Here is a 21,198-nt window from a genome sequence, read left to right on the forward strand (position 1 = left end):
AGAATATGAGTGCAGTTTGCAGGAAGTAGTTTGATTAAGCTGCTTTTTCAGGTTTGAGAACATATTTATACTATATTTATATTATGTATTATCACATTTATGGTATGTACTAAAATAACTTGTCAACACTGCCATTATCACATGACTGAACGTATTTAGCTCCATGGGCTTTTATAGTATCAAGGAAGAACACTGAAGAAAAATAGCCTGCCCACTCCGGGGGTAGTAAAAAAGAGATAAGGGTTTTTTTTTAACCACAAGTACTGTATAACAAAGGCTTAACTGTCTCCTCTAGCAAGCTTCATTCAGGTATTTTTTTAATGGTTAGTTGAACGTGACTCAGACATTGGTCATATTGCAAAACCTGCCCTATTTCTGTCACTTTTATCAAGGTTACGCTTAAGCTTAAAATATTATTGTGTTCAGTGGCAATGAAGATGTAGAGCAGTGCCTGACAAAGAGAACAGGTTATTCAAGCCTGTTGTGCAAAATGATGAACATAGATGTTCCTGTCATCATCATTCTTCTGAAACACATTGATATATAAGTGAATATTCTCAGTTCACACACAATTATTCCTTGTTGGAATACACATGGTAACTGATCTTCACTTTTCATTGCATGGACCATGTATGAACCAATGTGATACTACCCAGTCATAAACCAATATGTGTTGTGGACTCCAGGTCTCCAGGTGAATGGTTGCAGGCCGCTGATGTAGAACAGAAATACTGGGCTACCTGTGTGTATGACCTGTGTGTACATGTGTGTCTACCTACACTTTCCCAGGTTTATCATGTGTTGGAATTAGTGAATGAACACCAATTTTCACAAAATGATAAAAAAATTCAGTAGAATGCATCCCTATGCTACAGATATGCACTTAACAGAAGTTTGCATGAGGTCTACACATGGCCACAGCTTGAGGCACATACCTCACTGTTCAGTCTAAGTTGCATTAAACTTTGCATTAAACTACATTAAATCATTTTATTGAGCAATTTACATGATGCATATGAAATAATTTAGACTATGCACACCAGCTCTGTTGTTTTATTATTGCAACTATTCAGAGCTTGAAACACTCTCCAGAAAATAGAAAGTGCATGCATTGGAGATATTGGGAGTGGTTAAGTGTCCTTAAAATGACATACTTACATGCTGTTCATCATAGTTATGGGTTAGCCACATTTATTCAGTTGTTGTTTAACATATTTTGAGCCCTGCAATAAGGGTCATCCTGGAGGTAACAAGGTGAAATATGCGAAAGGGTTTTGTGTATCATTAGAACAGGATACAAAGATTGTCCAATAAGCACACATACGGTATGCCACTTTGTTTGTACTAATAGCAATAAATGATAAGTTATGCAATTCTGGATTGAGCAATCCCCAGTAGGGACAATGGTTCTATTAATCAATGCCTGCTGCACATTTGGTAAAGAAAAAAAAAAGACAACGCAGCAATCAAGCAAAATTCCATCAAGGGGGAGGGTGCAGTGAGGAGCCAAGGACTCTGAGGGCAGAACAGTTTCCATGGTGATTGGAGGCAGACAAAAAAACAGTCAGAGACTTACTGTGCCCAGGTAGACAGGAAATCTACTCACAGGGCCACTATAATTAGTGTCAGCATGAATGCGAGAGTGAGATTCTGGAAATGTTTTGTGTATGGATATTATTGGAGGAAAATTAGGACGGTTGTGTGGTGCGTAATTGTTAGGGAACCGATTTTATAGTCTGAAGATTGCAGGTTTGATTGCCTGACTGAAAGTTCTTTCCAGATTCTTTAATAATTTTTTTGTCAATTTTTTCATCATCAATAACAACCTAACATACACACAAAACAGAACAAAGCAGCTGAAACTTTTTCCACTGTATATTTTTCTTGTTTTAATTCATTTAAATGTCCAGTAAATGGAATCAGATGGCATAATTAATTTGACTCAGTACATATACACATATTTATACTGTATAGATAGATCTTTTCTTGGAAAAACAAACATATGTAAGTATGGGCAATGAAGGCATGTTGCAATATCACAAGCTTTTGGCGCATACTGTTTCAGAGGCCACCCATGCCAGACACGACTCTAGCCTTTGAACTCAAGGGAGCAGAAAAAAGGGAGGGATTTCCACCTCTCTTTTGCTCAAATGCAGCTACCAACAGGCTTCTTAAATGCCAGCAAAAACATATCATTGAGTGCAAACCATAAGAAATCAAGAATACATACATTGGTTGGCCAAATTTTGGCTTATGGCACCTTGGTTTGAAGGGAAAGCACACTTGGACATTTGGTTACATCAGGTATAACATATCATGGTACCGCATCATGGTACAGACACGTACTGATCTGTTCAAGGTCTTGGGGGCATTTACAAAATCTATCCTGGATGACAGGAAAACACTGCATCAACTGAATTAATTCTGTTTTTTTCTTTGAATAAATCTAATAGTGTCCTCACTCTGGGCCTATGAAGAGGCCAATAAAATATCTTGGGTGGCAATTGTTCTGCACGACTTTATTACTTTTTTTTTTTTTTTTACAAGAGTAGAGCTGGTTGAACTATAGCTGGGGGTAAATACGTCCCGTGGCACCTCCTGGTTTTGGCACACGTTGGCATTTTTGTATAGACCATCTTTTTGAGAGCAGTCATCGGTCCATTCCTATTCACTAAATATGTCTAAAATACACCTTCTCACAGTATTTCAGCCTGCCTGGTATACACAGTTGTGAAGGAAAATAATATTTGTCTTCGGGCGAGATTTCAACTGAAATTTGCCCTTTAAATTTAAAATGCGGGCACTAGTGACAGGGATATTCGCAAGGGCTAGCCTGTTGTAATACATATAAAAGTAAATAGTTGCAGCTATGTGAGTGAATCTGTACACAACTAAAGTGCTCATGGGAAATTCTCCCCATCTCAATAGCTGAATCATCGACACAGTCACAAGTCATATCCTGCCAGATTATACGAAACCAGGTTAACTGAATATAATATATTGTTGAAGGTTGTGTTATTAATTTATTTGTCTCTGACCTCTACAGTAATACCAGAAACAGGTTCTCAATCTTTGTCTTGGAAAAGCATGTAAGGCTTCGCAACTGGCCGTGTAGGCCAGTTGCACGTTGGCAGATCTCTTACAGTATCTTCATTTCACAGCTTTAGAAACATTGGCTCAGTACACAGAATAAAATGGCACAAACAACACTGAGCATTCTGGACTGTATGTGGGAAGTGAGGGTGGGGCACAAGTGAGCATGTGTTGTGTGTGTGTGTTGTGTGTGCGTGTGCAAGTGTGTATGTATGTGTATTGTGTACATGTTATGCATGTATGTGTGTGTGTGTGTGTGTGTGTATCAAAAGCATGACAGCAATTTGGTAGACAAGCACAGAAGGCAAAGTGACTTGAAGCTGCAGGCGGATGAGGCATCAGCATAGTATGGGTTTGACACAATCAACTGGCTGCCTCAGTGCAGTGCAGTTAACTGTGTGAGAAACCCACACCAGAGACACAGCAACACAAGGCCCACACCAGAGAGAAAGACAGTCAGTGTGCCTAGTGCCTTTCCTAACCAATCCAGCTGCAAGAGTGCTGGTCTTTTTGGCACTAGTTGGGTCATACCATCTTCTAAAGCAGCGTAGAAATATTAAGATAAAAAGATATCAATAGAGCATATAATGTGCACTAAGCGTACAGTTAGCATGTTGAAAAATTTAATTAAGAAACACATTTGGCACATAGTGGGGTTATGCCAATTTCTATGAATGACTGGGGTGAATGATTTAGTCCATGAATGAGCGATAGATTCCAAACGATGAGTCTGTTTCTAATGCTCTATGACACTCATAAGTCCATTAATAAATTATAATCTTCCATTGATTTACAGATTCAGCAAAGCCTTGTATTAAGTGGAGCCAGGATGATTAACAAATGCTGCCTGCACAATGAAAGAGCTGGGCTGAAACCTGGCATATCATACATTTAACACAGACCATTGGGGGCTGATGCTATAAAAGAGGATAACTAGCAAATGGAAGTACTGTTCCATTTTTATCCATCTATTAAATGTGCCTGGCTGTAGTCTTTCTCTCCAGAGAGCAGCTATTTCCCATGCTCCTCCTAAAAAAGAATCCTGTTGAAACTTATAGAGCCTTTTTCTCAGAATATTAATAGACATAATTATAAAATCACAATTTCAGTCGTATCGTGTTATGCACTGATTTCCCCTCAGTTAGTCACATTCAGTGGCATACTGTTTTTTAGCTCTCATTTATTCTTGATAGCTTCAACATTGTAAAATTTGAAATATACATATATATATATATATATATATATATATATAAGCATCGGATAAGTAAATAGCAATGGTCAATGTGAGCATTTGCACTGCAATAAATAAAATATTTTGTTTATAGCGTATAACTGCATGTCACTTTTCACAGTGACAACAAAATGCACATCATTATGTTATCTACACATATTTGGCTTCAGCTGCCTTTTAACCAGTGTTTCATGTGGGTTATCGGAAATGCCATAATGTATGAATTACTGTACATTTTCATCAAAAAACCAGAGGGCTGCATTGCAGGCACAAGCCTCATGCTGACCTATTGCAGCTACAGAGTGAGTTCTCAGATTTCTATCAGTAAACCTTCTCTAAATCATGATGATAGGACTCCTGCCCTGGATCTTGTTCAGGCTGTGCGCAACACACAAAGCCTATTTTGGCAGACTTTGCCGAGCTCTACTGCATTTTGTGCTTAGTAGGTATGTAACATACATATTAAGGCTTCTTACTTTTTTTCAATGCGTGTAGTTATATAGCTATATGAATTTCAACAGGATTGTTTTTTTTTTTCCGTATTTGTCTTGGAGCAACATTCCAGCAGTACGTTTTACACAGAATGGCACAGTCAACTCTAAATCTGTACAAAAAACAACAGAATAAAATAAACAAATCAGCCTGGCAATTTACTTCACCAAACTTCAAAAAATTGGCTCATTTGAGTCTGAAAGCCTTGGTTCGCAAAGCACTCATTACAATCGGAAACTGATGCCAGCTTCTCAAATCTTTTATCATAGAAGGTAGATGTAAGTTCATAGGATCAAAACAAAACTTTGAATATACTGTATAGATGTGCCTGGAGATAAAATTGTTAGTGTTTGTCTTTTTTGTTTCAACTGTGTATAAGCACACACACACACAATCACACACACATACAGACACACACACACACACCCCTATCCTATTGCTTTGTAGTGATGTTATTCTGAGGGTAGATTGCTGTTAAGGCAATTTAGTAAAAATATGTCCTTGTTAAAGAACAACTGACTGCACTGTGAAGTGTGACATGACTTGTAGTTACAGTATAAAAATCTCAGCATGCAACAGGCATTTTTCTTTTGCTGACATGTTTCCCAACGCTGTTGTTTAAGTGCTCTGCGAACCTGACCGAGGCATCATGACTCCACTGATGGCACATATTGTAGAGGGGAAGGAAGGGGGAGTTGGAGGGGGGGGGCTGAAGGCCTACATCAGCCACAGCGTGGCCGCAGCCAGCAGGAGGGAAGGAGCCAGTGTAGAGGCAAAGGAGGCGGGGAGGGGTCCGCCATTGAAGACCAGCCGATAGGAGACCACCTCCTCTTTGTAGCCGTTCTCCAGGGACATGCAGCGGAAGATGCCTGCCTCGAGCGGCAGGTCTGGGCTGGGCGCGAGCACGCAGGAGCCCCCGGAGATGGAGCAGGGGTAGCGTTTAATGCAGTTATCCTTCTCCCAGCGGTAGGAAGCGTGATAGGAACGCACAGGACAGGGGAGCATAACCGGCCCATCCGAGTCCACCACTACCTCCTTTGGTGATGTGCTGCGAACCTTCAGGGCTGTGGAAGTAGTAAATATCACTTGCATGGTGATAGAACCTCATATAGTTAAATAAATAGTCTAAGGAATGACACTGGCCTGTGTGTAGACTAACAACTCAAAAGATCTGAAATCCCAACAGGATTGGTTAGATATTCATTTTAAGGCAGAATGAGGAATGAGACAGACACAGAGTCTATTAGGTTGTACTTACCTGTGGCCTCTCCACAAACAGACGTATTGGACTGGTCAAGACTCTGGAGGATTGTACTATAGGTTAAATAACAAAAACAAAATTAAATTAGCTGGAGCCCCATAAATCTTATCTGTGTATGTGATTTCATGATGATGATCTCTGATTGTCTCAATAAATCTGCTTCCTGAATGGAAGTCATTCCGGATACGAGGAAGCCCGACCTTCTTTAAACAGGATATTGAGATATTATTACACCAATCAAGGCCAAGAACGACCTCATTCATTGTGTTTGGACTGAACCTTTTTTTTTGCCAGCATACATCATTGAACATACAATAGAAATTGAATTTTAAAAAATTGATAATGCCTGTGTGTGCCCAACGATGGACTGGCAAACTGTCCAGGGTGTATTCCTGCCCAATGCGTGGTGGGATAGGCACCAGCACCTCCCGTGACCCTGACCAGGCAAAAGTGGGTATAGATAATGGATGGATGGATGGATGGATGATAATGCCTGTTTTTGCAAATATGGATTCTAAAGGCTGTCTCTGTTATGTACTAATTAGGAAAACTGATTTGGTCTTGCTGACTAAAGCTTCAGCATGGAATTGGAAGTGCCAAGTTCCATACCCTGTGCTGATGTTGTAGCCAGCAGGGATGGCGGTACACTTCTTCTTTGCTCGTTCCCACCCACAGTAGGGGTCGCGTGAAAGAATGCACTCCCGACAAGTGTCACCATAGCGACGGCAGTCGGCTAGTGGGAGACGCTGTACCTCCATGGCTTGGCCCACATAGAGATGGCCCTGAAAAAAACAAACACTTAACCATTAAATGATTGTGCTTTTGTTTGCAATAGGAGATTGCATACATTACTTCATAGTAATTCAGCAACATATTGTGGCAACTGCATTCAATGGGAAATTTTCCAAAGCACATTCTGTGAATGGTGAGGGGCAGTGTCTGTTAATGTCTTACCCTCTGGGAGTCAATAGCCATGGCAGTGACAGGACTCTCATTGTGGAACAAAGAATACTCAGAGATGATGAAAGCTTCCTCTATGGTGTGAAGAACCTTCAGGACTTTCCCTTTTTCTGTGGAAATACAAAGACAGGGGGACCTAGCACTTACAGCGCCTGCATATCATTGATCTTCAGTATCAAAGTCATTTTGTGAAGTATTAAAAACAATGTAGCAACTGAGAGAATAGTCGTGCTCAATTATTACAAATACAGCAAGTTTCAAAATGGCAGGTTATAAATACCATTCCTCTTTCAGGAGATCTTATCAACACTTAATCTTAAAATTACATTTGAATTAATCAAGCTGTAGCATTAAATTCTTCTAAATGTTTTGTTTTGCTGTTGCTGTGCCTGCAACTTTATTGACTGAAATAATGACAATGTTTTGGAAATCTCTGCTCTTGGTTAGTCTTAGAATGAATGGTAAAAGATCCTCTTATAAAGACTTCTCATAGTTAGTTCCATGATTGTTGATCAGCCAATGATATAAATAGATTTTCATAAGAATCCACCATTATCTATGTAAAGAAGTTAGATAATGGTAAATTCTTATGAAAATGTTGTATTGATGTCATCGGCTGATCACCAGTCATTTTACCATTCATTCTAAGAGGTGTCTAAATTGAAGTCATTATTTAAATAAATAAAGTAGCAAGCACAGCAAGAGACAGTGTTACACAGTGTACTGTTTTATTATTGGATTTTGCCCTTCTCCAGCACCTGTGGTCTACATACTCAGGTGTGAAAATGTTCATTCTTATCTTTTTATAGTTGAAAGTCTGTGTTCCACATAGAGCACGTGGCCAGCTAAAAATACAATTACTGTAAATGAAATAATTTTTTGCCATGTTGACATTTACAAGGGACTCAGAACAAATGCAAAGTCCAGGGTTTACCTCACTATTACATTAGTCTTCCTCATGCCATGTTTTACCACCTGAAAGCCATATCTGGCACTATGGCTCTCTGGCTCCAGCTCATCCGCTCACCTGTTCCTAGATACAACACACTGTAATGCTCGTCGTTGACCGCCAGAACTGTGTCAGCAACTGTCTGGGTAAACTGGTCATCAGTGGGCAGGTCCAAAGGTGCTTCCCCAACTGGCGTGATGACATCCTCAATCTCCGGATGGTCCTTTATCACCCCAAGGGTTTTGACGCCGAGTGACGATGTCACGTTCTTGTGGACACACTGGAGGAAGGGTGGGGAATAGGAATACAAATTTCGTGCAATTCCTATTAATCGATTGTGGACACCCATTAATCGATTATTAATGATCTACGATATATACGCCAGTAAAAAATTACTCAAAATTTTAGTTTGTTGTATATATAAGAGAGATTTAAGACATGTCCCAACAATAATTAGAACAGGATTTTGCATTGTGCATTAAAGCCATAATGGCAAAAATAAATAAATAAATAAATAAAATAAAATAAATACAAACACGGATTCACGGACTGAGAAATTTTCACAGGAGAGAAAGACTGCTGACATTTTTATTACAGGCTGACTGAACTGCCACTGGGATGGAGACAAAAGGTATTGCTTATTAATGCTGCATATTAATGCTTAACTTTGTAATGAACAAAAGAACCATTTTTTTGTCTTTCTGACACTTTGTAGCTGCTAATGCGGTCTAATAATAAAAAGAACACTTCAACAGCCTCAACAAAAGACTGCTGATAGGCCATATTCCTGAAGGCTGTAACATATAGGCGTAACAGGAACAACATAGCCTGTAGGCCTATGCCATTGCCTACCTTAATACTTTTGTTAAGAAATATGAGCATGTCTGTGAGCTATGGGATAATTCTGGTGCCCACTTTGCTGAAGGTGAGACCAGCAGCTGAGAAGACGAGGGCAGACGGCACCGATGTTCCAGGAATTGACAAATAGCATTTTGCTAATGCTGCCAGTTCAGGGAAGCGTGGCTCATTAACTTTCCACCAGTCAAGGAGATTTGTGCCTTACAACTGAGAAACGTCTTTCTAATCAAAAATCTAATCACCGGTGTTAGGTTATTCATTGAAACGGCATATTTAAATTTAACAGTTTAATCAATAAAATGAATCCATCAACATTCTTATTGGCGCTTAACAGTTCATCAGTTAACTGTTAACATCCCTAGTGGAGAATGAATACCAAAAGTGTGAATGGCACTCAAATAAAAACAGGATGTTGAAATTACTGAAAACACAAGACATTTTCTTTTTTGTGGTATTTTTCGTATAATAACCCTCGTGTTTACTTGTATTTTGGGACCTGGTGTCAAATTCTGACCAAACACTGTTCGTTATGTTGCTGCTGCAGTTGTGTTTTTCCCAAGTGGTACTTTTTTCTACCATCAGCAAATTTGTCACAGTCCATTCTATGCTGGGTGGCCTTACTGTCCCAGGGCGGTGTCCTGTCAGGGGGCTGCTGTAGCCCTTCAGCTTAGAGGTGGAGAAAGCCTGGTCAATGTCTTCAATGGAGTAGGCACACACCACTGTGGTGTCCCTGGAAGAGAGGAGACACAATGCTGAAGTTAAGAGTAGATAATTAAACATGTCACAATGAGGTATAAAAATTAAACATGTAATCACTATAACTCCAGGATACAGCATAACCATGTTATAGTATATTGTACTATTGTACTTAAGCTTAAAGAGTGATACACAGATGAGATGCAATTCTTCTCCTTTTTGTGCTTTTGAGCCACACATTCTCAGCCTGGTTTACATCAGATTTCCAAACAGACTGCTACACAAACAGAACTCAGTGCTTGACAGAGACATGAAATATATGTTCTGCCACATGCCAGTAAGTTCACCATGGGATAGGTCCCCTACCAGCCAAACACTCATTGCTGAGGCCTGGATGCTATCCCCTGACTCTGGCCCTGGAGGGGCTGAAGTACATGCTCACCAGGAGTTGGAGAACAGCCCGTACATCACGCCCGTTCTCCTCTCCTGCGCAGTCAGCACAAAGGCCTGGCGCAGGTTGTTATACTGCTGAGGGGTGGAGCCCACTCCACACATCACCCGTGCCTTCAGGAAGGTTGTCCAGGAGTCTGCTAGCATGTTCTTAATGCCCCCCTCGTCCACCTGGAACAGGAAGAGGGTGTGAGTGTCTTCCGATTGCAAATGCTCATACAGTAGGATAGATGGGATCTAGCCTAATTCAAACTTTGTAAAGATATGATGGCATTTACGTGCACGTGTGTCAGACAGTTACATGATTATAAATTACGGTTGTGCCACTTTGTGCGCATACCATGCAGACACGTCCAATGCGGGCCCTATATGGTTGCTCATCAACTCCAGCTGTATTGTTGATCTCACTAAAAAAGAAGTAGATTTCTTCTTTGTCCTTTTGGGACCCTGGGATTATTGCTGCCCCAGCAAACTGAGGATCTACGGGAAGAAGGGCACTGCATCAGGTAAGCTTATCTCAGTTTTCACAAAGCAGAGCAAAACATTTATCAGAGTCCCATGAAAATGAGTCGAATTAGCTAAGCAGTTGCAAATGATGCATCATCAGAACCTGATGAAGTACCATGTGCAACTGCGGATTGTGTGCGTATTCATTCATTCATTTATTCATTCATACATTTATACACAAGGGAGGTACATACAGTGATTGATTACCCAATAATATAAAGCTGAACAAAAGATGTTTAGTGCTTGTTATGTTAATCAATCACTGTGTATAATACCTCTGATAGTGAATTTTTATGCAAGGCACTACCCTTTACACTTTAGTTTACTAATGTTTAGAATCAAGATGAGATAATCTAAAAGTTTATTGTTGTAAATATGTTGTGACATACAGCCTCCAAATGATCCATTAATTATGTCTCGTGTTCTGTTTTATAACAGAGCCTTAGCTGGATTGTCCTCATCCAGAGACTTACATTCATTTTGGAAATGAGGACTTGTGGAGCCTTTTTGATGTAGTATTTCTGTTTTATTTATATCTCTATTGTCTCTACAGTCGTTCTTTATTTTAATGAATTTATAAATGAAAATGCACATATGTGAAGCACTTACTAACCATTGAATAGAATAGAATGTGCTATGTAAAGTAATTTATTAATTCACCATTCAAAACTCCACCCATTCTCCTCCCCTTTCATGCTTGCCCCCCTTCTACCCCATACTGTTCCCCTCCACCACTTCCCACTCACTATGTAACCATTTGCTCTCAGTCTTCAGTAGCTTGCGAGAACCGAAGATCCTGCGGATTGAGCCCGGTTGGTTCCCCACAGCCGACAGAGCAGAATACAGACTTCCATCTGGATAGAGCAAACAAGAAGACAGCTTGGTGCATCATTCACCTCTCTTTTGCACAGAAAAGTATGGATGCGCCAAAATTAAAATAAGGAAACACTTGGCCGAATACCGAGTACCGGTATTTTTTCATGTATTTGCCCATTTGTACCATTGCATAAATTAAATCAATTTTGCTTTTGATTTATGCTTTTCAATGACAAAATTAAATTACAAAACGACAAGGTGATGAAAAAACGTTTATTAGTCTACTGAACATTCAGTCCTTTCCAGCAAGCACTATACTAAAAAAGCACAATAACAGGGGTAATGAACATAGAGGGCAGGGAGTGTTCCACAGAAAGCTGATATACTAGTATAATATTCAGTAAAAAATCTTTTTGGGAGGTAATTCAAGATCTTTATTATTTTCCTTTGTACAATACAAGAATACAATAACTAAAATAAATAAATAAATAAATAAACGGAGAAAACACAGATCATTCAACCAACATGATTTCCAACCACAAATGTTCACCTGTAGCCTAACGGTGGAATATATATTCCATTTCTACCGAACGTAATTTCAAAAGATAAATCAGTGCCGATTGTTGACTAATCAAGGGAAATGTAAAATACCTCACAACTGTACAAACAGGCTACTAGCTGCATGCTGCGAGTAGCCTATTACGCCGGGCACCCACCGCACGCGTAGCGTAAGCGGCGCGTAACGCCGGGCACCCACCGCACGCGTCGCGTATGCGTCGCGTAAACAGCAGGGCGAAGCAGCACGGCGCGACGCGTAGGGTGTCTCCACTGGTTCCGTTTGTGTCGCGCAAAGGCTTGCGTAAAAGCTATATATTCCTAGTAGCTCTCGCAGTCTGCAGTGGGCTTTTACATTGTGTATTTCACGTTTGTTCACGACTGTTGATTATGGGTTAAGTGAATACTTTGGTGAGAGACCTTTTTCAGTTTGTTAATTTGGTAATATTTCGTTAACTCGTAAATAGCCTACGTGAGAAAGTAAACGCTTTCAAGAAGTACCATAAACTTAAATCGCAACGTAGCCTGCATAACAATCAATCTCAAACTGTATTAATGTATTTGCTTGGTTAACAAGCGTGCCAATTTCATGAAGAATATGTAATGATCATAATAATAATAAATAATCCGTAATCAACCATTGGGAATTCCCGTGTTGTCTTGCCATTCACGTCAAAACATTTATAGGATCAGATTTAGTAAAATCAGCTAATCATGAAAAAGTCAGTAACAGTTTTAATCTTGAAGGGATATGAACACCACAACGCCATGAACACCGGAAGCTTTGAAGTACAAGTGCAATGAAGGCTTGCTTACAACTTCATTTATAAAATAGGTGCATTTTCATCGGCAAGACCACTAAATAATCAGATTTTTTTAAGCTCTGTGGATTATCTGATTTTTTTTAACAAGCCCTTTTTGAAAGCACGGCGAACGAAGACATCGGAGAAGTCAAATAGGCTGAGCAATGGTTGGTTAAAAACTACCTTCCAACACTAGAGCTAACAAACCGCTGCTCGGTGCATTCACTTCTACGTCATTCAATAGGCTACGTCTTTCTGTGGTGTATTTTCAAATTTACCCCACCCCCTCCGCAAAATAAGACAGCGAAACTAAGTTAGCCTTTTCCCCAGGTTCCAGTTATTTATTTATTTTTACAAAACGAAAAGGCTTGCATTTTTTAAAACTGCTTATAAAATATCTGGGAGGTAACTAGGGACACACCCGCAGTAATATAAGGATGAAATATAAATCAGAGCATGTATACCTAGCATTTTAGAGCATATTTCTGTGTATAAACAGGCCATCGTGACGCGCGACAAGCCGAAAAAATAGAACAGAAGCGAAAAACTACGCTTCAGTTCGCTTGTGTCGCGCGAGCTTCGCAGCCGGTTTGCGACGCGTTCGCTTCTGGTGGAGACGACGTCGCCCGCTGCCATTGTAATAACAGTACTTCAACTACGCTTCAGTTACGCGCGTAATACGCGCGTAGTGCGCTCGCGGTCGATACGCGTGCGGTGGGTGCCCGGCTTAAGCTTAAGCAGCACGGCGAAGCAGCACGGCGCGGCGCGTAGCGTGTCTACACAGGTTCCGTTTGTGTCGCGCAAAGGCTTGCTTAAAACTCTATATTCCTAGTAGCTCTCGCAGTCTGCAGTGGGATTACATCGTGTATTTCACGTTTGTTCACGACTGTTGATTATGGGTTAAGTGAATACTTGGTGAGAGACCTTTTTCAGTTTGTTAATTTGGTAATATTTCGTTAACTCGTGTAAATACGTGAGAAAGTAAACGCTTTAAAGAATTACCATAAGCTTAAATCGCAACGTAGCCTGCATAATAATCAATCTCAAACTGTATTAATTTATTTGCTTGGTTAACAAGCGTGCCAATTTCATGAAGAATATGTAATGATCACAGTAATAATAAATAATCCGTAATCAACCTTTGGGAATCCCCATGCCGTCTTGTTATTCACGTCAAAACATTTATATGATCAGATTTAGTAAAATCAGCTAATCATCAAAAAGATGATAACAGTTTAAACTTGGAGGGATATGAGCACCACAACACCATGAACACCGGAAGCTGTGAAGTACAAGTGCAATAAAGGCTTGCTTACAACTTCACTTATAAAATAGGTGCGTTTTCATCGGCAAGACCACTAAATAATCTGATTTTTTAAAGATCTGTGGATTATCTGATTTTTATTAACACGCCCTTTTTGAACGAACGAAGACATCGGAGAAGTCAAATAGGCTGAGCAATGGTTGGTTAAAAACTATCTTCCAACACTCGATCTAACAAACCGCTGCTCGGTGCATTCACTTCTACATCATTCAATAGGCTACATCTTTCTGTGGTGTATTTTCAAATTTACCCCACCCCCTCCGCAAAATAAGATAGCGAAACTAAATTTGCCTTTTCCCCAGGTTCCAGTTTTTTTTTTTTTGTTGTTGTTGTTTTTTTTCCTGCAAAGACAATACAAAAATGAAAAGGCTTGTATTTTTTAGCTGCTTATAAAATATCTGGGAGGGAACTAGGGTCACACCCCCAATAGCCTAATATAAGGATGAAATATAAATCAGAGCATGTATACCTAGCATTTTAGAGCATATTTCTGTGTATAAACAGGTCATCATGACGCGCGACAAGCAGAAAAATAGAACAGAAGCGAAAAACTACGCTTCAGTTCGCTTGTGTCGCACAAGAGATGGGATATGAGATGGGACAGTGCTCTGAGATGGGGCATTACTCTCAGATGGGGAGGTGCTGTGAGATGGGGCAGTGATCTGAGATGGGGCATTGTTCTCAGATGGGGCGGTGCTGTGAGATGGGGCAGTGATCTGAGATGGGACAGTGCTCTGTGATGGGGCAGTGATCTGAGATGGGACAGTGCTCTGTGATGGGGCAGTGATTTGAGATGGGACAGTGTTCTGTGATGGGGCAGTGATCTGAGATGGGACAGTGCTCTGTGATGGGGCAGTGTTCTGAGATGGGACAGTGTTCTGTGATGGGGCAGTGTTCTCAGATGGGACAGTGCTCTGTGATAGGGCAGTGATCTGAGATGGGACAGTGCTCTGTGATAGGGCAGTGATCTGAGATGGGACAGTGTTCTGTGATGGGGCAGTGATCTGAGATGGGACAGTGTTCTGTGATGGGGCAGTGTTCTGAGATGGGACAGTGTTCTGTGATGGGGCAGTGTCCTGAGATGGGACAGTGTTCTGTGATAGGGCAGTGATCTGAGATGGGACAGTGTTCTGTGATGGGGCAGTGATCTGAGATGGGACAGTGTTCTGTGATGGGGCAGTGTTCTGAGATGGGACAGTGTTCTGTGATGGGGCAGTGTCCTGAGATGGGACAGTGTTCTGTGATGGGGCAGTGATCTGAGATGGGACAGTGTTCTGTGATGGGGCAGTGTTCTGAGATGGGACAGTGTTCTGTGATGGGGCAGTGTTCTGAAATGGGAGCGTATTTTAGGCCATACCCGCTGACAGGCTAACAGATCTCTGAGAAGGGAAGCGCGGGGAGATATCAGATGATGAAATCTGCCCATTAGTTATTTCAGTCAGCACAGTGTCATTCACCTGCACAAAGAAAATGATGAAACAAAACAAAAACAATTAGCACTGATATATTGCTTCAATAAATTCTGACCTGCAGTAAGTAGGACTGAAGTGTATATTCAAATATATACACTTCATCACCTCTTAATCATATAATGACAAGGACATGGAATAAGAGCAAAACAACAAAGAACTTTAAATGCAAACAGCTTACCAATTGCCAGCATTTTGGGGTGCCTGCATTTTTACCACACACCACCAAGGTGTCAGTAACTTTCTGAATGAGAGTGATGAAAGTGTAACACTCCGTCTAGAGGGAAAAGACGCAGTAGATAATTCTGTCAGTTAAGCAAAGAACATACACACGGTAATAATTTATTAATCATATACTGTGCAATTCATTATAAACAGGCAAACTCTGTATACCTGACTCATTTGAGTGATGTAATGTAGGCAAATTTAACCTTTGGATAAAGCAACCCGCTACCTGAAATTATGTATACAAAATCACCAAGGTTTTGTCTGAAGATCCATTATAAGATGCCAACATCTCACATTCCCTGTTATTATCATTAGGATGACCTTAATGGAATTTAGCAGACTTTCTTTAACAAGATATCATTCAGTGCTAACACAAGTTCGCAGACTAGGGATCGAAGTGTAGCAATTCCATAGAGGGGTAAAGTATAGTCCCATGAGAGGCAGTAAGTGGAAGAACTGCAAACTTAATTCACAACTTGTCAACTACCCGTTAGAACTATGTTATTAAAAACACTGACGGACTGGGTAGACATCCGACCCAATACAGATTTAAACAACTTTGACTTCATACTTCTCACGTATGCAGCTAAACATCTTATTTTACGAATTTCACTACTGCGACCAGGAGTAAAACATTTATAACCCTAATGGGATTTGAACCCGCGACAGTTGAATAACAAGCCAAATTCCTTAACCCCTCCACTGCTGAGTCTGTATCTTGCAGGCCCTCCCACCTGTGGCATTGCAGATTTGGAAAGGCATGACTCCTTTGCATTCTCCTCTGCTGGGACTGCAATCTGGAATAAAAGAAAAAAAAAACATTTCACCTCTCCAGTAAATTATATGTGTTATTTAGCAGACAATGCATACAGTATTTCTTGGAACAAAGGCATTGGAACATGGAAATACATTAAAATGAAAATGTAATATTTTTAGAGAGATTTCAGAGAGAAAAGAATGAGCGTTCAGACAAGGGCGTTTCCAATCACACAAAAACATCCGAGGGACAGTGAAATGAGGCGCAGACAGTAGGTCAATGAAAGAATGATGTCATCTCCAGCTACAGTATGTTAGAATCAGGAGCATGTTAAATGATAAAAACCAATTAATTTAGAAGGTTAAGTGTATCTATAAATATTAATACCCCAGGGCACTGAAACTATGGCTGCCATTCACAGGGTCAGCAGTAGGGCAACAGTATCATGTGCTGATACTGGGTTGCTCCGTCTTTGCCTACCTGAGTGTCACTGACACCTTTGTCAGTGAACGTCAGCATGTAGATCACAGCCTGACCCCCCACGTAGAGCACATTGCTTCCCTCCTGGTGGTACAGGGTCATGTAGTATTCTGGCTTTGTAAAATGAAACCTGGTTGGTTCTGTAAAACAGTTTAAAGAGAAATATCGCCAGTTATTTCATTTATTTTTCAATCTTCAAAGTGAGAGTCTTAAACCAAATATTTTTTTCCTGTTTTAAACAAGTAGAAGGCAAGAAGCCTACAGCTACCACATTATATAAGTTAAAAATGTATTTATGTTAAGTCAGGGCTGATATCTTGCTTGAGTTCTGAAACTGGAAAATTAGCATTACCACTACATTTTTCAGCATGGCTATTATAACCATAAGCAATGAAAGATTTCTTGTCAGAAGTGCAAGACATTTGAGAAAAAAAATATATACCATTTACTTTTTAAAAATAAATATCCCCTGCCATTTATATAAAGCTGCCTGGTTATCAATTATCACTCTGAAGACATTACATAATCAAGGACCAATGTGCTCTCTCTTGTCTGTGTTTTTGCCTTAACATTCTATCTTTAGTGTCATCAGTATCTTTTTTCCTTTGCATGTTTGTTCTTCCAAATGTCTCTTACAGTTTATTTGTGATTGTGTGTGACCTAGCTGGCAAAAACAGGTGCTGGAATCTTACAGAGATGAGTGGTCATCTTCAATTGGCTGTGGTAGTCCTTTCGTATACTTTGTGAAATGTCACATTCAAGGATAATCTTGTGGAAATGCTTCTTATTTTCAAGAAATGAAACCTAAACTCCATGTCCGAAGCCAACAGAGCACCTGCAAAGCACCTGACACAGCAGATCTATACTTAGAGCCAATTAACAATTTCAACAAGCATATCATGTGCTGATTTCATCCAAGCAAACTCTTGAGGTAGAATCAATGTGGTCCTCAAGGCTTCAGTCTGTTTTACACAAGCACAAATTAGTGCTAACTTATTCTAGTGTTTCCGAACCATATAGGCTAAGACTTGCAACACTGCACTCAGATAAACAGAAAACTAGTAGATTCCAGTGGAGTCTACACTATTCCTCCCTTTGCAGTTTTGTACCCCTAATGTTGTAATTTCCTAACAATGATTAAGGAGTTAATTAGAAAACTTCTAATCATCATATTGTAATTGTGAATTTCAACGACGCTACATCTGAAGATGAATAACACAACATTATAAGTAAAAATTTTGTTGCACAATGTGAATTTTGTGCTAAGACAAGTGCTATGTGTGTACATATGTCATCATTCTTGAGTGCTGCAGAACAGCATGAATTAAAATGCTGCAACCCAAAACCATACGCAGTTGGTTGCCATGGCAAAAGCACTACCGTGACCACACCATTGACTGACGCGTTCTGGCTTTTTGATATGCAGCAGACATGATTCTAAAACAGACGCACGCTGACCGGAGGCCGCTTACCCTGGCAGATTCGCACTGCTCAGAGAAGTGGGTGTCAGAAACGCTGTAGGCAAATGGCTCAGTATCTCCGACCTATTTACGTAAACTGCTACTCAGATTGAAACCTTACACCTCCATTTAGTTTAAATGATCAGGCTACACTGCATTTACACTTTCAAAATAATAATAATAATTATTATTATTCTTATTGTTCGTAGTAGTAGTATAGGCCTGAAGATGAAGTAGCCTAGTAGTAGGCATACTAATATCATATGAATCCCTGCAAATATACTGGAAGCATGATGGGTTTATTGTAAATTTAAAGAACTTACAACCGACATCGAGTACTGTGGATGAAAGCAATTCGAAATATGTTTAATTAATTCATCGTCGGCGTATCTAAAGTCGAAAAACGATCCTTCCTATTGATTGTGACTACATTTCGAGAAATTGCAAGGTATGGAGGCGTGCTTTGAATTGTTAATTGCGGTTCTGTTGGAAGAGTGGAATTTTCCACAGTCGTGTGTCGATGTTCTATCGAGGTCGTTGATGCTGCCGCTCCATCCTCAGTGCGCCTTGCTACCGCAGTACCATCAACCACAGCAGCGCCAGCACCTGCATTGCAGTTCTGCAGCGCGAGCTACGTAGCTACGTATTTCAATGAAACAGTTTTCCAATCATTTTATTTAATTGGTTTGACTATAGCCTACGTCCAAAATTGATTCTATTCAGTTCAATTCTAAAAACGATTTTTCTTAATATATGTGATATATGCTAACCTATTACTTGTTTTATAAGTATCAATTCGAACTGACTGATTTGATTATTAGCTGCGACAAGATGCGCGTATTGGGCTACAGATGGTGAATACCAAGATATAGACTGAAACCAAACGTCTAGTTTTTTATTGGCTAAAGAACGAATAGAATCTGTTTCCATGACTACTGCACTACTGCAGAAATAACTGAAAGCAGTTACTTCATTTCACTCCATTACATATGCCAAATATTGGGCTATCCTACATATATATGCTTTAGCTACACACACACACACGTGTCTGTTTACGTATGCGGCAGCATAGGCTACTACATCAAATGTATCATATGTGAAACTGAATGATACAGCTGTTTCAATTTTTACACCCACGTGATATAGAATGATGAAGAGAACTAATTGTTTCACTGAGTAGGCTACAAATGCATCCACATGACCATATACGGATTACATGTGGATGTAAAATAGATATCCGGTGATCGGCCTGGCTAGTTAATTTACGACGTCCATTAACCTACCCAGAAGTGTAAACCCACCGAAGCCATGGTGTGCCTCAAAAATTTCATTACTTCGTCAAAATAACTCAATTTGGCCTAGCTACTGGTCCCAGTGAAACTGGACCATCATTTTTTCACATCTGTAGGCTAGCATCATGTTTGATATTCCCCACACTTCATTGATATTGCAAGTAACAGGCACCCCTAACGATTTAAAGAAATTCGGGATTTTGATGGGTAAGAGGAAACCGTTCGTGGTAAAAAAAAAAATAGAAAATATATAGCTATATATTTTTTAAACCAGAAGAAAAAAACTATCATATAATTTGTTTTTGTAACAATTACTCAAATAATTTCCAGCCGACTATATTTTTTGCAACTGGCTCGAAGCTCAGGATACCCTAATGTGCGACGCCCTACATAACAGCCAAGCAACCAATTACGAATACCGCAGCTCGACGAGAAGCGTCGATTGCAACACACCGGAGCCTACATCACCTCAGCTGGATGCATCCTTCATTAATCATATTGAAATTTCATCCGGCTAATTTAGAGTGGAAAATACAGTCCTGTGACATATCAGCGAACAAACGTCAAGCAAAAAAAAAAAAAAAAAAAAAAACAGAGCTAAATGTTCTGTGATGTTCCTTCAAATAGCTTTGCTATAAATGATCATTGTTTAGCACAGCATATCTACTAAAACATAACAACACGGTAGGATAAAACACAGTATCTGAAACACTTACCTTGAACAGTGAATTTTAGCCTTGGAGAGTTCCCAGCGAAGACCAAGGAGAAAAGCGAAGCTAATATGATAAAATTCATATTTTCTCGTCAGATTTTCTTATCTTGTCTAAACTTGTAGAACGGACCCCTCAAGAGGCGATATTCTGTTCAAAAGACGTTCTAAGTGCTTCTGCTGGTAACAGAAGTGATATCGCGAACTGAATTGCGATATGCTACTCGGTCTATTGCCGTCACCTTCCGTCGCTTATCTGGTCTGTTTCAAGCATAGCAAAATCCGAAGTGGGGGGGGGGGGGGGGGGGGGGGAGCAGACTCCACCTAAAAAAAATACATAAATAAATAAATTAGGAGTGGATGGGGTGGCCCCGGTGGCCCAAGAAGACGGCAACAACCAAACTGAAAATATCAGGTAGCCTACATAACTAGGTGTTATCTGATAAATATTGTCCGGATGTACAATGCATCAAACACGAGAGAATGGTTACTGATGTGGACTCCACTGGTCCTGCCTGACTTGTGGATTTAATTAATTCCATTACAGGTTTCCCGCTTCATGGATTAATCTTAACAGTTAAGAGTGTGCCGTCGTTTAACAACATAGTTTCGTAAGGGATGGCATTGATCGGTTATGGGCTAGATTCAACCAATTTATACTTGTTCATGTTCAGGGCAGCGACTTTGTCAGGCCATGTTTAATCTAAATTTAAAATAACTTGTTATTGTGGCAACCATGTCCCTAAATAGTCCTGTAAAACTGTTTCAGATAAAGTTGTTGTCTCGCATCACAGTCGATTATCTCCCT

The 21,198-nt window shown here is 40.0% G+C and overlaps 1 protein-coding gene across 1 annotated transcript; it reads right to left on the reverse strand.

The window, feature by feature from the left end:
- Positions 1-2,474: 2,474 nt before the first annotated feature.
- On the reverse strand, positions 2,475-20,671 carry si:ch211-113g11.6 (uncharacterized protein LOC559008 homolog). The gene is made up of 14 exons (XM_035386157.1): positions 20,398-20,671; positions 16,930-17,069; positions 16,427-16,489; positions 15,646-15,741; positions 15,353-15,452; positions 11,244-11,351; positions 10,331-10,470; positions 9,983-10,161; positions 9,466-9,574; positions 8,065-8,266; positions 7,032-7,147; positions 6,687-6,859; positions 6,075-6,130; positions 2,475-5,880 (listed from the first exon to the last, which is right to left on the reverse strand). The coding sequence occupies exons 1-14, from the start codon at positions 20,474-20,476 to the stop codon at positions 5,534-5,536; spliced, it is 1,908 nt and encodes a 635-aa protein (XP_035242048.1). The 5' UTR covers positions 20,477-20,671; the 3' UTR covers positions 2,475-5,533.
- Positions 20,672-21,198: the final 527 nt, after the last annotated feature.

The sequence above is a fragment of the Anguilla anguilla genome, chromosome 1, assembly GCF_013347855.1.
Source record: "Anguilla anguilla isolate fAngAng1 chromosome 1, fAngAng1.pri, whole genome shotgun sequence".
In the NCBI taxonomy this organism is placed as follows: Eukaryota; Metazoa; Chordata; class Actinopteri; order Anguilliformes; family Anguillidae; genus Anguilla; species Anguilla anguilla.

Coding starts and splice junctions, on each gene's coding strand:
- si:ch211-113g11.6 (XM_035386157.1), bottom strand. CDS start 20,476: ATGAATTTTATCATATTAGCTTCGCTTTTCTCCTTGGTCTTCGCTGGG. Junction 15,453..15,645: donor CCCCAAAATGCTGGCAATTG/GTAAGCTGTTTG, acceptor TTCTTTGTGCAG/GTGAATGACACTGTGCTGAC. Junction 11,352..15,352: donor ATCTGTTAGCCTGTCAGCGG/GTATGGCCTAAA, acceptor TGCTCTATCCAG/ATGGAAGTCTGTATTCTGCT.